The sequence below is a fragment of the Phodopus roborovskii genome, unplaced genomic scaffold (genome assembly GCF_943737965.1).
Source record: "Phodopus roborovskii unplaced genomic scaffold, PHOROB, whole genome shotgun sequence".
NCBI lineage: Eukaryota > Metazoa > Chordata > Mammalia > Rodentia > Cricetidae > Phodopus > Phodopus roborovskii.
Genome location: NW_026126410.1, coordinates 41,583,019 through 41,601,452, shown reverse-complemented (window position 1 = coordinate 41,601,452; position 18,434 = coordinate 41,583,019). Strand labels below are relative to the sequence as shown.

At 39.6% G+C, this 18,434-nt stretch overlaps 1 protein-coding gene across 1 annotated transcript; it reads right to left on the bottom strand.

Moving 5' to 3' along the window:
• Window positions 1-930: 930 nt before the first annotated feature.
• Window positions 931-10,440, bottom strand: LOC127220698 (zinc finger protein 728-like). Its single transcript, XM_051182623.1, has 4 exons — window positions 10,394-10,440; window positions 5,853-5,979; window positions 5,051-5,146; window positions 931-3,247 (listed from the first exon to the last, which is right to left on the bottom strand). The coding sequence occupies exons 1-4, from the start codon at window positions 10,397-10,399 to the stop codon at window positions 1,854-1,856; spliced, it is 1,623 nt and encodes a 540-aa protein (XP_051038580.1). The 5' UTR covers window positions 10,400-10,440; the 3' UTR covers window positions 931-1,853.
• Window positions 10,441-18,434: the final 7,994 nt, after the last annotated feature.

Below are 18,434 nucleotides of genomic sequence, written 5' to 3'. Positions count from 1 at the left end.
ATACTGATAAAAGCTATCTACACACTTAATGCAATCCAGAGCAAAATTTCAGTGACATTCACCTTAGAACTAGAAAAGAAAGAACTCATTTGGGAACACAAAAGATCCCAGGGAACACAATTTATATAGAAATAGTCAGATATATCACATTCCTGACCTCAAACTATACAACATAGACATAGTGAAAAGGGCTGCAAGGTACTCACATAAAAAATAAACAAACAAAAACACAATAACCAAAACAAAAAACCTACCCAAATAGACCAATGTAATGTTAAGTGACATAAAGATTTGAACCAATATGGCAACAAACTTTAATTTTTTTTTTTTTTTTACTTAAATGTCAAAACCATGTAGTGTAACAGCCTTTTTAACAATTAGAGGTGGTAAAAGTAGATTCGCACAAGTAGATCTGTATATTTCTTCCTACAGAAAAATCAATCCGAACTTGATGAGAAAATAACTTACTATTAAGAATCAAAAAAGTGCTGGACGGTGGTGGCAGTCTTTAATTCTAGTCCTTGGAGGCAGAGGCAAGTGCATCTCTGTGAGTTAGAAGGCAGCCTGGTCTAGAGAGTGAGTTCTAGGACAGCCAGGGCTACACAGAGAAACCCTGTCTCAGAAAATAAAAGTTTAAGCAAGAAAAGTGTTATAAACACTAATGCCACATTTGCACCAACATGAATACCACATGTGGTATCAAAATTCTGCAGAAAAAGAAAAATATCATAGTAAACTTTTACTGTTACTACACCTGTGGAGTGTGTATGTAAGTAAAGAAATAGTTTTTTTTGTAAAAGAACGAGGTAACCAGACAGGGACAAAGAAGACATTATGGTGCATAGCATTAAATAACAAACTGCTTGTTTTCTTTGGTTTGCAGCCTTATTTTTTCTCTTGCTGTGATAAAATACCCTTACATGAGTAATGTCAGGAGAAACAGTTTAATACTGCTCATGATACAAGAGCAATGCTTTTATTAGTTACTCTTCTGTTGTGATTAAACACCATGGCCAACGCAACTTATGGAGGAATGACTTTATGTTACAGAAGGGATCAAAGTCCATGATAGAGGAAGGGCATGGCAAGAAGCTGCAGGTGACTGAAGCAGGAAGCTGAAAGTTCACATCCTCAAAGGCAAGCAGGAAGCAGAGAGAGCAACCTGGATGTAGAGGGAGCTTTTTTTATTCTCAAAGTTCACCTCTAGTGACCTACTCCCAATTCTCCCCAAATAGGGAACAAATGTTCAAATGCCTAGACTACAGAGTACATTTCTCATTCAAACCATGACACTGGGATTCACAGGGAGGAAGTTAGGGCAGCAGTAGCTGCTCATGTCGCCAGGAAGCAGAGAAAGGCGGATGGTTGTTCTCAGTTCACTTTCTCCTTTTATACAATCCAGGATCCTAGTCCAAGAAAGATGGTTCCTCTCACATCCAACAGGTCTGATCACAACCTAACAAACAAACACCCTGAACTTTGCCAAGACTGATTAGATTCAGGGATGAATGAGTTAAGGGAATAAACACTCCCTTAGACAAAGTTCCAGGTACCACACAATACCTTGTCACACACTTCAAACTTGAAGGGATTCTCTTGAGAATGAGCCCTTTGATGTTCCTTAAAGTGTGAAGTACAGTAAAATGTTCTGCCACATCCTTCATATCTGTAGGGTTTCTCTACAGTAGGAAGTACCTTGTGTTTAATGAATGCCTTAAAGATTGATAAAGTTAAGGTTTCTCTTCAGAATGAAGTTTTTTGGTGTAGTTCAAAGCCTGAAGTAATGTTTTGACACATTATTTACAATTGTGGAGTTTCTCTTCAGCATGAATTTACTGGTATTTAGTAAGTCTTCAGCAAGTATAAAATACCTCGCCACATTCTTCCCATTTATAAGGTTTCTCTTCAGTATGGAGTAATTTGTGCAGAGTAAGGTATGAATGAGTAGAGAAGCCTTTCCCACACTCTTCACACTTGTAAGGTTTCTCTCCAGTATGAATTCTCTGGTGTTTAGAACGTCCTGAGCGAGTACAAAAAACCTTCCCACACACGTCACACTTGTACGGATTTTGAGAATGAATTCTTTGATGTTCCTTAAGGAGTGAAGGGTAGCTGTATGATTTGCCACATTCTTCACATTTGTAGGGTTTCTCTCCAGAGTGACCAAGTCTATGACGCATGAGGTATGAATGAGTAGAAAAGGCTTTTCCACATTCCTCACAACTGTAGAGCTTCACTTCAGCATGAATTCTCTGGTGCTTAGAAAGTTCTGAGCGAGTTCTAAACATGCTGCCACATATTTCACAGTTGTAGGGTTTCACTCCAGAATGAATTCTTTGATGTTCCTTAAGGATTGAAGGATAACAAAACGTTTTTCCACACTCTTCACATTTGTATGGTTTCTCTCTAGAATGGCCTAGTTTGTGCCGAATGAGGTATGAATGAGTAGAAAAGGCTTTTCCACATTCCTCGCAGCTGTAGAGCTTCACTTCTGCATGAATTCTCTGGTGCTTAGAAAGGTCTGAGCTAGTTCTAAACATGCTGCCACATACTTCACACTTGAAGGGTTTCACTCCAGAATGAATAATTTGATGTCCCTTCAGGTTCGAACGATAGTAAAATGTTTTCCCACACTCTTCACACTGATAGGGTTTCTCTCCAGTATGAATTCTTTGGTGTTGGTGAAAGTATGTAGATCTACGGAAGGCTTTGCCACACTCTTCACAACGGTACGGTTTCTCTCCAGAATGAATTCTTTGATGTTGCTTTAGGGTTGAGGGATATGAAAAGGCTTTACCACATTCTTCACACCGGTAAGGGTTTTCTGCAGAATGAATTCTTTGATGTTGCTTGAGGAATGAAGGTAAATAAAAGGCTTTGCCACACTCTTCACATTTGCAGAGATTCTCTGCAGAATGAGTTCTTTGATGTTGCTTAAGTAATGAAGGGAAATAAAATGCTTTTGCACATTCCTCACACTTGTAGGGTTTTTCTCCAGAGTGAATTTTCTTGTGTATATAAAGTGCAGAGCGAGTACTAAAGGCCTTGCCACACTCCTCACACTTGTAGGGTTTTTCTCCTGTATGAATCCTCTGGTGTATAGAAAGTGCTGAGTGAGCACTAAAGACCTTACCACATTCTTCACATTTGTAGGGTTTCTCCACAGGATGAATTCTCTGGTGTTGAAGGAGGAGTGAGTTCCAATCAAAGGCCTTGTCAAATTCTTGACATTTATAGGGCGTTCCCCCTAGTGAGTAAAGGTTGAGATATGAATAAAACCCAAGTAACATTCCTTATATTTATAGTGCTCATCTTTAACATGGAGACTGTTACTCATACTTGTAATTTTATAGACAAATAAGAAACTATAATACATTTCCAAACCTATATTCACTGTATGAAGTTCAGAAAATACTGTAGATGGAAACTATAAATTTTTATTGAAAAGATGAAGACAAGGAATATTAAAATTCTGAAGCCATTATCCAAAGTTAAATGGCTAAGGAAACATACAATCAATAATAATAAAAGCTTCTTAAGGGATTACACTAAGAATTAATTTCACCAGACAAATTGTTTGACCAAACAAAATTTTAATGTATCTATATTGGGTAATTTTCTGTTGCTGTGATAAAGTACCATAGCCAAGGCAGTTTACAGATGGAAGACTTAACTTGGGCTCATGGTTCCAGAACAATATGAGTCTATTGTGGAGGGCCATATGAAAGCAAATAGCAGGCATGGTGGCTGGAGCAGAAGCTGCAGCTCAAGGAGAGTGCAAATCATGAAGCAGAAGAACACACCAACAGTAAAGGGAGGATTTTACTACGACTCCCAGTCATGTTCTGCATCTAGCAAGGCTACACCTTCAACTAGGGACCAGGGGTTCAAAGCCAGGAATCCATGAGGAGACATTCTCATTCAACTAAGGTAGCCAAACTTGAGTGTCTGCATGTTAATACTGATTGTCTTGAATTGAATGGCTGTAGGAACAGTTTTTTTTCCTCCCTTAAAAATAGAGTTTTAGTTTCAGAAGTTTGAAAATGTTTGTTGCCTAGGAAGTTTATTATCTATAAAACTGTGGAATAATAGAGTTTAAGAGCTGAAGGCAGTATTTTATATTACATTTGCTTAACAAGGAAATAAATTCCTGATATAGACTTGTGAAAAACTTTTAAGTTTGTGTTTAAATGACAGACTTTCACCAAAGGCAATATTACTGTCAATGAGTATTTCATAAAGTTAAGACTATTTGTACTCACTCACAAGATAAAACAATTGAATAACAGGATATACAAGATGTGAAAACATGAGACTCATAATTGCCCATGAAGTGGAAGTACACAATACTGATGTTCACAGGACTGATGCTCCCATATTTATAAAAATAATTTACATTGTCCTGGAGTGCTTAGCATTGGACAATCCACTTACAGAAATATATAGGCTGCATGTGAAGAAATAGTTTAAGGAAACTTAAGGTAAGAGGAACACAGAAAATAGAACTACAAAATAAGAAAAAGATTAGTGAGTCCACAAAGTTCTGAAGACCTATTGATCGTCATTAAAAATATGCTTGTAGATGTGCTGATTTTATTTAGGATGTTATACCTACAAAAGAAATGCATTTTAAATTGACACTGAGTATGTTATAGGAAAAAAATATCATTAGAATACAGTACAGGCATTCATAGCTTGATTACAAATTTGTAATTAACAAGAATGTACATGACACGGAAGAATTTCATGTTTAAAGTTACTGCACTTACAGGTCTTTAGAAATGTGGGAATTTCCAGAGGGCTGGAAGACAGTAAAAAGTCAGTTACAATATAAATTTGGCAAAATTAAGATCTGACTCACTGTGAAGATCAGTAGCGCTCACTGGAGGGGAGGAACAAAGCTTAGAGACTTAAACCACCAGAGACATCTGGAAGATGCCCTTCTGTGACAGCAAAAGATACAGAAGGAGATCCTAAAAAAATGATTCCACCAATGTTCAGGATAAAGCCTGGATTATGTTTGACCTCTGACCCCCTCACTCCTACACACCTGGGTGCATGGTCGTAGCTGCTTGTCTCTTCACATCTGAAGGCTCTTGTCTTTGCTCTAGAAATGTGACCAGGTATGGCTTACAGGAAGCAAGACCTGTTTAGGGGAAAAGGAAACATCACTGTTAGTGTTTTCTACTGGGAGTGAGCATACTATTCCATTATTAAGCTTATAAGAAGAGATTAAAGAATTGTAGAAAATTAGTTCATTAAATGTTTCCTGAGAAACATATAGAATATGTAGGAGTAATTTGTAATCTGATAATCCTTAGCTTTAATTACAAAATCTGAAGGGGGAAAACATTCTCTTTAACATGTGTGCTCCATGCCTCACAATACTGAGTTTATAGAATTACAACCAGGGCCAGGAGTTGGTGGCACACGCCTTTATTCCCAGTACTTGGGAGGCAGATGCAGGCCAAGATGAGTTCAAGGCCAGCCTGGTCTACAGAGGTAGTTCCAGGGACAGCCTCCAAAGCAACAGAGAAACCCTGTCTCCAAAAACCAAAAAAAAAAAAAAAAAAAAAAAAAGTATTATTTCAGGCCAGAATCACAACCAGAATGAAGGAAGCACATTGAAAAACAATAAAAAAAAAAAAAAAAAAAAAAAAAAAAAGGCACATTAAAAACACAAGAAGAAATATAATATTTCTTGAACTATCAGTAATTTTCCCAATTTTTCCATTAAATCAGGTATACAACAGTTACTGCTGGAAGGCACAAATTCCTATGGCATGCTCTACAATGGGAGGAAGCCACATGTTGGTAGTGAAATAAGAGTTCACTATGGATGAGATCCTCACCCAGGAACACCAGGTTGCTGTAATTCTCTAACATCACATCCCTGTACAGATTCCACTGAGCAAGGTCCAGGCATTCCCACTCCTCTGCAGAGAAATCAATGGCCACATCCCTGAATGACAGCATTTCCTGAAATAAACATAGATAATTATTATCCATATTAAATTAAAACCACAATAATAACATAAATCACCACCATTTTGTGGTTATGAGTACAGTTCTAAATTCTGCTCAAGATAAGACAAAAGCTAGAAGTCCTTCACACATAGAAGTAAACAACTGCTGTGGAATACCCTTTTGTACACTGTGAAGCCTTGTCACTCAGATTGGCTTAATAAAAAGCTGAATGGCCTATAGCTAAGTAGGATTTTCGCTGGGTTTCGGGAGTCTTGAGCCAAATTCGGAAGAAGCAACATGGGAAGTTCACAGATGATGTAAACAAATCTTGGGCAGCACATAGATTAATGGAAATGGGTGAATTTAGATTGTATGGGCTGGCTGAAAACAAGCCTAAGCTATCAGCCAAGCATTTATAATTTAAGTCTCTGACAGGTTATTTGGTAAAGGCTGCTGGAACACAGAGAAACCTTGCCTACAAGTAACATTCCTAAAATCTGTCTGATATGGTCTTAGGATCTCATCTTTGGTCACACAATGGTCACACTTGACCCATCTTCCAGCAAAGAGAATGCAAAGATCCTATTATCTCACAGATATTTGACTTTTTAGAAATATAAAATGAAAATAAATGCATTCACAGAAACACATTATATTTCTCTTGTGCGTGTTTTATAACCACACACATATATATTTCTAACAGGAGAAAGTCATGGTGAGGGAGAAGGTACTTATCAATCATGAATGTGAAATGCAAGGAAAATGTAGATTCTGATGTGGCAGCTCTGGGAGAGGTCTGGGTTACTGAATTTGTAGACAGTTCAATAGTGATGCTACAGCCAGTACACCAAGAAGACATGAGATGGAACAGTCAGTAGATCAGTAAAGGACAAACTCACAGACAAAATGGAATCACAAGTATTTCAAAAAATTACAAATTAGTCAGTGTAGTAATAACATTATTGAAGATTTAAAACACACTAGACAACACTCTAACTTGTCTACCTCCCCTTTCCTTTTTTTGCTTTCCTTTTTCAGAGAGCTATTTGTGCATTTGCTGTAATCCTACATCAGGCTTTGCGTTCATGAGAGCTATGCCTTGGGAACCAAAGGTCAAGAATTATAATTTGTTATGCTACTTGCTATTTTCTCTTATTTTAAAATTTCCTCACTTCAGTTTTTTTTTTTCTTTTATCACATAGAATCCCTAAAATAATCTATGAGAGCAGTGATAAAATTTTTCCTTCCTATGATTAAATATCAAAAATATGAGAAATGTTGATTTAATTTTGTAGTAATTATAGTAATTTAATTTTGTAGTAAGTGTACTCTGCATAGTCTTCAAACCAGTTTCATATGCTCACAATGTTTTCCAAGCATCTGAAACATACATTACCTGCAGCCACTACTATGGGCTACAACTCGGTAAACTTCTTCCTCCTATCTAACTCCATCAGAGCACTCATTCATGAGCGGCTGCCCAGGCCTCTCTTCCTCCTGACAGTGAGCGACATAAATGTGTCATACAGCAGTCACTAATTTTTGTATTTAGTCAACACATTTTGCAATATTATGATTCAGAGTGTGTACTTGGAACCCTGAAAAAGAGGGGAGACCACGTCTCATATCTTTATTAGAAAGGTGAACTGTAAATTTATTTAGACTGTTACTTCTAATATCAATGGCAGCTGTCTCAGTATGGCTGATGTTTAAAATACCCAGGACACTGTTATTGTGTGTTCCTAATGAAATATTAAGTGCAGTCCACCCTGTGAACAGTTGGGGTTCACACTCTCATCCGTATGACTTTTATGTACTTACATCAAAGGGAACAATTACAGTCTTAGAAAGAGTCTAGACAAACACATATAACTTCTCAACTCATACTACTGCATTTGAAAACAACTATGGAGGGGCTCACTGACAGAAATATTTACAACTGAAATGGAGAAAATGATAAAAACCTGTACTTCTCATTCTGATTATGTTTTTGACTGACTCCTATTTAAATCTTTCTAAATACCTTCTATTGCTTCTTTCCATGGCCTCTGACATATGTCACAGAGTTCACCAGTAATTTCGCCTCATCATTTCCCAAGAATGACATGCCTAATATAAAATGGTTACTACTTGAGTTGGGGGGGGAGCAATTATTTCCCTCATTAAAAATAAACAGTCTGTAGGGAAAGGGACAGGAAAGGACAACATGAAATATTAGAGGGGAAAAAAAAAATCTCGTATTAACAGTTTGGTTTCCTGGCTGGCTGTCACAATACCATATGTGAAAGACAGTGGAGTTGTGGTTGTCATATCCACATGCAAAACTGGAGTTCTGTTCTGGCTAAATGTAAAGAAGCATTCCATACACAGGGGAAGGAATCCAAGTTACAGAGAAAAGAGAGTGTAAACCACAGAGGGCTGCATCAGCTTCGAGTTGAAGAGAGAAATGGGAAATGACTGAAACCTCCAATCAGATGCTTAAGGAGCTCAAATGGGAACAGTTCAGGGAAAACCAGAAGAAAACACTATGAGGTGCTCACAGAAACTAAAACAAATTAATTATCAATGATAATTAACATCCCCTGAAAATATGGAGGAATGTTTAAACAAGGCAAAGAACAAAATTCTCCCTCCCACAGTAAATGCAAACAATAATCTAATCACTAAAATCTAATGTAATTTTAAATTACACCTCAAATACAGCCAATAGACCTTCTCAAGTATATACTTTGAAAGTCAAGGTCAATTAGATTTCTGACAGCTCAATGGTGTTAGGCCAAGTGACTGGAGCCATAAGTAGTTAATACATCCATAAACTACATTAAATGACACATAATCTCACTTAGCATAGATTCGTCTTGGATAACCTATGATATGGAGGATGACCTTGAACTCCTAATTCCCTGGCTTCACTTCACAATACAGAGATGGCCAGGGTGCACCAAGAGCAGGCTTCAGTTTTTTTGTCTGCTTGTTTGGTTTTCTGTTTTCCCTCATGGGTTGTTTCAGTTATACACACTCAAGAGGTCTAAGTTATATGAGTACCTACTGCTGCATCCCTCCTACCTTGCAGGAAACCATTTTTGCTGGGTGTGGCAGTGTACTCTTCCCACTTTAAATGTAAAACACAATGCTATTCTTGTCCTGGCGACTAGTGACACCACGTTACCTAGTAAGTGTCTGTACTTTACTTATAGTTACACAGGCAACAGAAATATTAGTATTGAAGATAAGATGGGTTAAAGTCCATGTTTCTTTTCAATAGACTCTAATGCCACACAAACACTTGGTTGGTGTTGTGAACTATGAAACTATACAGGATAGGCCGAGGAGTCTACTATGCCCAAATCAAAGAACCCGGAGTGAGCAACAGCTCTTCAAATTCGTCCTTTCAATCTTTCTGATCCTGTATAAATACTTGGGCAAATGTTTTCAGAAGACTGTTCAGGGAGCCTGAATGCCACATTCAGGGACAGTGACAGAGTACCTGCAAGGGAGACCCTTCAGTGTACCCTGAGACAGAAGACAAGTCCATGACTAAAGAGCAATGTAAAGATTCTGTTAGGTATGGAGGTTTGCTTCTCCTCAAGACCCCTCCCTGAAGTCACTAGGCCACCTCCACCTCCCATTACTTATGACTTGTCTCTTGAAAGGGAGTTCAAATTCTGATATTAACCATATCTGACATAACTAGATGAGGTATTATTTTCTACTGTTTTTCACTCTGCAATATAGGATCAACGATTGCTAGAATGACGCAAAGCTCAAACCTTCTCCTTTAGGACACTCACTGCACAGTGTCAAGTCTGAGAATTGTGATCACAGAGGAGGCCACGAAGGACTCCCCTTCAAAACAACAGTCCAGAAATCTAATAATTTAATCCAAAGAAAATGGGACTAACATCCCATACGCCAATCTCTTTAACAGAACTCTATCCCTGGAAACTTCCATCAACTCAAACCAAGAGTATTAGACCGACCATAAAGTACAGGAGGGGCCAGATCTCCACTTGTTGTAGAAGGTGTACTTCTGAGAGTGGGTCAGCTAGGGAGAACACGTTTCCCCGGACAGGCTAAAAGTGGGCTCCTGTAACACCTCAGGTGCAGGCAGTGCTCTGGACAACGGGGCGGGGGCAATACTGTACTTTCCACGCTTGGGGCCAGAGCCAGCTGCCCTACCTCAGAAGCGCACACCGGACTCCAGCAGCTGCGCCCTAACAAAGCTTTCCCTTACAGCTCCACCCCATCCTGCTCTTCCCAGCCCAGACTTGCATTCAGGCTCAGTGGCCCAGCCTAGGTCAGCACAGCATCTCCAGGTCCTCTTCCCTCCCCACCTCTGGCCCAGCCCAGGTCCGCATCCTCCCAGCCGACCCCCGCACCCCGGACCCCGCACAATCCCTCGGGCTGTGCTGTACCCTGGACCAACCTCCATGTCAGAGATCCGCTAAGAGCGAGGAGCAGGACCCAACAGCAGCGAACTTAGGGGAGGACGAACGCCTGCAGACGGGATGCGGAAGTGCGGTTCGTAGAGCGACTGCTTGTGATGTCACAGGGAATCGGACTACATTTCCCAGAATCCTATGTTCTCCCTCTTCTGTCTGCAGAAGAGGGTGCAGTGAAGTTAGCCAGGTCTGCTGGCAACCAGGCTGCTTTTAAAGTCCGACTGCAAACAGGACCCTTTTGGATGTCACTTGAGATGTCTGATCACACTGTCCTTTAAAAAGTCGCCAACTAATTATAAAATCGTACTGCCGTCATGGAAACGTGGCATTCGCTTCGTTGTGCCTTAAAATAACGAAGCAAGAGGCTCATGTGGGAGGGCTATCACTTTGAAGATGATTTTCATCATCTGCCTTGATGTCCGCGCCTTTCACCCGGTTTGACATGAAAGGGTTATAAATCGGGGCGCGGGGGGGGCAATTTATAGCGGTCTTGTCTCAAAATACGAAGTACCGAGAGGAACGAGGAGCTATCTTGGCGGTAAAGTATGTCCCTAGAATGAAGGAAGCCTTGGCATTTGTAAATAACACAACATGTAAGTACTCCGTTTTCCCCTGTGTTGACATACTTTATGAATCATTCATATCTCTGGAAAAATAGTTGTCCTACGAACACTGAAATCCATACCATGAAGGAGATAAGTCAGGGACATAGACGTTTAATGAAGAAAAAAAAAAAAAAAGTCACTGAACAAAATTAAAAGGCCTACCCTGACATTTACATGTAAAGAACTCCCAGAATCCATGAGAATCTTTCCGTCTGTCCATACGTCGTCTATACTTTCGTCCATTAATCTATATTAGAATTTTAATCATTGCAGAACTTCACACACTCCCTGGTTCACCACAAACTCAGGGAAGTATTCAGCAGTTGTTCTCTGCACCTGTGGGTTACCACCTCAGCTCCTCTCCCAAGTAGAAAGACACAGTTCCTAGTGTCACAGTGGTGTGTGTACCCATGCAACATCTGGCCTGTAGAATTTCTCTAGGCATGGAACTATCTGGTTCGTTTTCTTCTGTCTTCTGTTGTGGAATATTTATAGAATGTGTGAAGATATACTGCTGTGATTGCTGCAGTAAAACAGCAGAATGGCCAATAGCTAGGTAGGAGGGGTAGGTGGGACTTTTGAGCAGAGAGAGGAAGTAGGAGGAGATAACTGAGGTGCAGGGAGATGCCAACAAGACATGAACACACAGAATGAAAGAAAGGTAAAAAGCTATGAGGCAAAAATGTAGATTAATATAAATGAATTGATTTTAGTTAGGAGAGATAGTGGGACAACCCTAAGCTTATAGGCAGAGCTTTCATAATTGATAGTAAGTCTAAATGACAGTGTTTGGGAACTGGCAGCCCAAAGCAAAGTCCATCTATAGTCTTCTCTAATTCTAGAATTTCTCCTGTCTGGCAGAATCAGAAATACAATCAGGGAAATATTTTTTGCTTATCAGAATACAGAAAGTAGATTGGCACCATGGAGTAATGAGACCCCTCTCTTGTCTCAGGAATGTTTATTCCTGTACTCACCATGACTTAGAGCCGAGTACAAACCTCTAGATTAAGGAGAAGTTCACATGACGGATAGTATTTCACCAGGAAGCTATTTCTAAGTCGACACTATAGGCTCTCACTGTTATAATTATTTTTGTTTCATTTCTGTAAGGAACCCATGTCCTCTTTCCTGTTTTGTTTTTCTCATGGCAATGTTTAAGGATGAGTTTTAATAACAATGTAGATATCTGAATTCCATCATGTATAGTATTAGTCAAGTAGAGAAAGAAGAAAGACTCTGTATTAGATATAATGCTGTTGGCCAGTTACTAATTTCTTATCGGCTAGCTCTATCTTAATTATTAACCCGTTTCTATTAATCTAAGTACTTCCATGTGGTCTCATCTTACCAGAGAGAAGGGGCCGGAGGTTCTGCTCTCTCCAGACTCTCCATGTTGACTCCTCCTTACTACTTCCTCGAATCCTCTTTGTCTCCTAGTCCCGCCTATCTTGCTTTCCTATTGGCCAAAAGTGCTTTATTCATTAACCAGTATGAGAAACATATTTACAGAATGATATCTCCCATCATTTCATTTTTTCTGTCTAAATAAAAAGAAGGGTTTTAACATGAACATAGCAAAATAAATCACACCACAGTTATCAAGTAGGAATCACAGTTAACAATATTTGGTTCATTAATATTTAGTGAGATTTAAAGATATATTTCATCATCTATCCTATCTTCGTGAGTCTAAAGTCTTATATGTACCTTATCTTTAATCCTAACTAAGGAAAACTATAACCATATCTGTCTTCAATTCCTTCAAAGACCACAGAAGGATAGTATATAAACTCTAGAAATGACAGAGACAACTCATTGCCTAGTCTGTCACCCGAAGTTCTTCTGTAATCTTCCATCTTCAGCCCATAGGCCATAGTGTGTCTGGCAGACTCTTCGAAAAGCAAGGAACTTTAAACTGTCTTCTTGTATTGGCAGGTTGTCAGTCACTTTTCTCTGTGTCCTGCAGACTGTCTGGCAGACTCTTCCATGAAGCAGGAACTCTGTAGCAATGTCCATCTTGAATCAGCAGTCACTTTTCTGTGAGTCCTGTATGTCCAGTTTATACAGCATAAAGTCAAACAGTTCAGACAAGACCAGTATCTTTTCCAAATGGCTAGTCTTGCCATGTTGGAAGTAAACTTCATAACACGTTTCTTCGATGTCCATCTTCCTTTCTGACGCAGGTGGTGTTGCCAGGAGCATTTACGTCTCACTGTCAAGAAGAACCCTAAACCATTTTAAATGCCATATTCTGTAGGTCTTTGAAAGGTTTGAAGAATGCCTATTTATTTCAAATACATGTCTGTATATCTAAAAATCTTAACTAACTTAATTATAACATCTGACTATCATAGGTAGTATCTATAATCCGTATTGAATTATACATTTCTACACAACACCTAAACAAGAAGAGAAATATACATATCACAAAATTGACCTTAAATTTGTATCAATAAATGAAAATCCATTCCAACACAAAGTATTCATAGCTATAGCATAATTCCCTTTTTACCTTTAAAAATGTTGGTTGTGATCATTAACCATTTATAACCCACCCCATTTAAATGAAACCAAACATTTATAAAAAATATTTGGGAATTTGGGCATCATTCTTTCCAAATTACTTCCTGCTGATAGGGGGTGCTGTCATGGGGGATCCAAAGAAGACGCAGACATCCTGGCTGTAGTCTGCAAGGCTGCCTTGTTCAAGCTGTTTTGAATGTTGTATCACCAGGAACTCTTTTTCAGGGGGTATGGTTTGATCAAACCACATTAGTCTGGAAGGAATCTACAGCTTTCCATTTTCTATGGAAACAAAAATAGAAATCCTTTTCCCCAGTAACTTGTCCTTGAACTTAAATTTTGAAGTCAAAGCATTTTTAAAATATATAAATTGAATTAATGCAGCAGAATTTCCTTTATCAGTTGTTATTTTCTCAGCAGTCAAACAGTTTAAAGACAACAGAATAGCGTGTAGTATCCACAGTTTTTCTGTGCTTTCCATCTTTACTTTTTTTTTATTACTCTGTTTCTTTTACTTTTTATTTTATTATTTTTTGAGACAGGGTTTCTCTGTGTAACTTTTATCTGTCCTGGAATTCACTCTGCATACCAGGTTTACTTTGCAATCACAGAAAGCTTGCCTCTGTCTCCTGCTTGCTGGGATTAAAGGCATGTGCCACCACACTTAGCTCCTCTCTGTCTTTTTAAAACCATTTATTCTTTTTCTCTCCCAAGCCTACGTATATTTTAAAACACACTGTAAGCCTTTAGAGGTTTTTCTTAAGTGAATCTGTCTTTACTGTAAATCTTTATCTTTTTCTGGCCATGAGTCTTTTATCTGGTAAACAACAACATTGCTAAAATGAAAGTCATAGATGTGTTAGCCATGGTCTATCCAAGATGGCGGCAGGTACTTTTATCGCCAGAACTAAGAGCTGTACTTATTGCCTTGGTTTGCGCTGCCATCCAGCAGCATGTTGCTGGCTTGGAGATGTGATCACTGCCATTGCCAGCTCTCGTACACACCAATAAATTGTTAGCAGTGCTTTTTTAAATCCGTGCGGTTTTTTGCTGCTTATGTTAAGTCAGGAAATCTCCCTTAAAGGAGCCGTGCAAATCTCTGTTTGTCTCTAGCAAAACAGAATCCAACCCAGAAAAATGCTGTTAGCAAGAAGCCTTGCTTGTCTTTGCTCTTTTATTTATAAAACCCTTTTTTAAGCTTTAGTTAAATTTTAAGTGGAAGTTTTTATTAACCACGTTGGGGTGCCATAAGTTACGAGTACTTTTTCCTCCGGTCTGGTCCCTCCGCCATGCCAGCCCCAATTAACACACAGAGACTCTGTATTAGATATAACGCTGTAGGCCAGTTAGTAGTTTCTTATCGGCTGCTCTGTCTTAAGTATTAACCCATTTCTATTAATCTAAGTATTTCCACGTGGTCTCATCTTACCAGAGTGGGGCTCGTGTCTGTTCTCTCCAGTCTCTACATGCTGACTCCCTATTCCTCTTTCCTCCTTGTCTCCTAGTCCCTCCTATCTTCCTTTCCTATTGGCCAACACTGCTTTATTCATCAACCAATAAGAGAAACATATTTACAGAATGACATCTCTCATCAGTCTTTTTGTTTGTTTTTTAATTCAGTCTACTATTTCAGTCTCTGGGATATTGTTGTCCACATGCAGAGTGAATCGTCATACTCAACTCTGTCTAGAAACTTCTTCACAAATATGTTATGAAGTTGGTTTCCATGGTGACTGAACTCCATATAATTGATTATTGAGCCATTACAGCTTCACTTTTGGTCAACTTGACACTCATATATCTCAATTTAAACCATAACCTTCTACCTTGGCACCCTCTGCTTTTATTTTTATCGCTTACTAGGAAGGCATTTAGTCCATCTCCAAATGTCTCCACAGAGTTTAAAAGTCCCACTCCAAAGTCCAAAGTCTCTTGACTTTAAAAATCGAACAACTGCTTATTCCACAGTGTTTACAAGATTACAGCTTTAATACACAATGGCACAGTGGTAATGTGCCCACTGTCCATAGCCATGGGGCAAGGGCAGATAGGACCCTCTAGGGCAAATCCTATACCTTCACTTGTATAGCATCTGAGGTTCCTGATAGAATAATCGTGACTCCAAAGGACCTGACTCATGCTAACTTCACATTGCTGCTGCTTGAAGCACAGATGTCCCCTCTCTTGGGTCAGCTCCTCTTCTTACATACAGGTTATAGTGGATAGCCTATGGTTCTGGCATCTTCAACACAGTGGGGTTCCAATTCAACTTACTGGTCACCTTCAACTGTTGTATGCAGTGGCCATACAAGAACTGTTTGGGAGAGTCACTGAGCATCCCATGAATTTCCTGGTCAAGCAGGGTTGATGTAATAATGGTTTAAAGCTCAATGGCTCCCCTGGAGTTGCTTCTTAAGGGTTTACAAAGCAACAGCACATGGACATTGCTGCCATCTATCTTTGGATGTTGCCTGATCCCTAGACCAAAGTCCCTGTTTTCTTTGACGACCTTGATGAAACTTTCCCCAAAAGAGTGGTTTTAAAAAAGGAACTCCTTACATGTTACTCCCACACTGGACTTTCACCTTTCAGATGGGTTTTCACTTTCACAAGATAGGCTTTCATGGATGTGGTCTAGGGGACATTTCCTGTTGCCTCATTATGGAGAACTAGGTTTCCTTGTTTGGAGCTAATCATTCCATTAATTGCCTAAGATTTTGAGTATGCCTTCACCCAGTGTACAAACATCCCATAACAGTTTCCCTTTCTAGATGACAGTTCCTATCAAGCTGTGAAAACACTAACTAGCACAGTGCCAGCCACATTTACAGTCTTCTTGACTCAGTAACTGACTTTAAAAACTGTCTAGTCATCCCCAGAAACATGTCTCCTCTGTGATTCTAGTTCTCATCAAGTGAACAGCTATTTAGTTTGAAAGTCACCTTACAGCAGGGGTGGTCACATCACACCGTTTATTTGTTACAATACCTCAATGTAGAAATGGCCTTTACTTGTTCCCAATGGACAGAAATGTGCAGAATTCTACAAAGTCCAACCCAAAGCCCACTGAGCACATTTCATTTAAGGACTAACTGTTCACTTCCCATTCCAAGGTTTGAGCATATCTTTCCTGAAACCAGTCAAGTGTAAGATGCTTACAATTCCTTCCTAATTTTAGGACATTTTGTTTTTATTTTTAAAAATGTTATTTGTCGGCAGCCGTGGTTGTATGTGGGAATAGCTGTGCAACAATGTGCACGTGGAAGACTAAGAACACCTTTGTGGAGTCAATTATTTCCTCCCGCATTTCTGTGCTGTCCCTTGTTCAAACCTATGCTTTACAGCTTGTGTGGCTAGCATCTTTTCCCACTGAGCTGTCCACTGTGCCTCGATATTTTGTTTTCAATCTTCATTTGACTTTGTGTTTTTTGCATTTTGTTCATGCTGTTATAATGCAATGTTTAGTATCAAGATTGTTTCTCCCTTTTCCTAATATAAATAATTTCTTGGCCAACCCCTTTTAGTTTACTTATTTTAACACTATAAATCATTTTGAGAGTTGGTGCAGTGACTAAACTTATACCCCTTTATCATTGTGGCAGTTTTTGTTCAATGTAAAGACAATCTATTCATTTTCTCATCACAAAGAAGAGGTAACCTATGAGCAACGCAGGGTTACATATGTATTGCATAACAAAGTGACTTCTCCAAGCTGTAACAGCCTATTTCAGAAATGTTCCATTTCTTTGTTAATTTTCCCTAACCCTAAGTACTGATATTGGACCCTGGGTGACTCTTTCGACTCCCATGGTTGCTCAGTCTTCTGCTGCATTCTCTTACTTTAACCTCTTGATTTAGAAGGGCTGGCACCCTTTCAAACTTTTCCAGAAAATCCCTACTCTCCTGTGTTTATGGACCTGTAGCACTCTCGTGACTATCATTATCAATTTTTTTTTTTTTAAATTCTGATGTCAGATTCTATCGTCCCTTAAAAAGAACTGGTTTGTAGTTAGTTTTCTCACAAGGATTTGTCAAATATTTACTGTGTCCAGTTCCTTTAAAGCAGAGCACCCTGGAACTGCCCTGGGATCCACAACGATATCCCAACTAAGGATCTAAGCAATAGTGGAGAGGCTACCTTTAAATGCCTTTTCCCGATAATGACATTGATGACTACCTTAAATACCAACCTAGAGCCTTCATCCAGTAGCTGATGGAAGCAGACACCCATAGCTAAACACTGAGCTGAACACCTGGAATCCAGTTGTAGAGAGGGAGGAGTGATGAGCAAAGGGGAAATCCACAGAAACAGATGACCTGAGCAGGAGGGAGCTCACAGACCCTAGTCTGACAGCTGCGGAACCACCACAAGACTGAACCAGGCCCCCTGAACTTGGGTGTCAGTTGGGAGGCCTGGGCAGTCTATGGGGCCTCTGCCAGTGGAACCAGTATTTATCCCTATGGAGAGATACTCTCTCAGCCTAGACATATTGGGGAGGGCCTAGGCTCTACACCAAATGATGTGACACTCTGATGATCCCCTCACACTCCCTGAGGAGTGGATGGTGGGTTGATGGGGGGAGAATGGGAAGACAGAAGGGGGAGGGAACTGGGATTGGTATGTAAAATAAGGTTGTTTTTAAATTAAATAAAAATTAATTAAAAAATACAGGTAGAGTCTGTGTTAGGAACTAGCAGCCAGCTGACCCCCGCCCCAACGATGGGCGGGACACTCATGGCTGTGTCATCGCTATGTCAGCTTTACCTGGTGGCCAGAGGACTCAGTTACACATGCGCAAGCCTCTTTTAAAGCAAGCGCGCCAAGTGCTTCTCTCTTTGCCTCTGCTCTCTGCCTCTCTCTGCCTCTGCTCTCTCTCTGGTCCCCCCCCCCCCT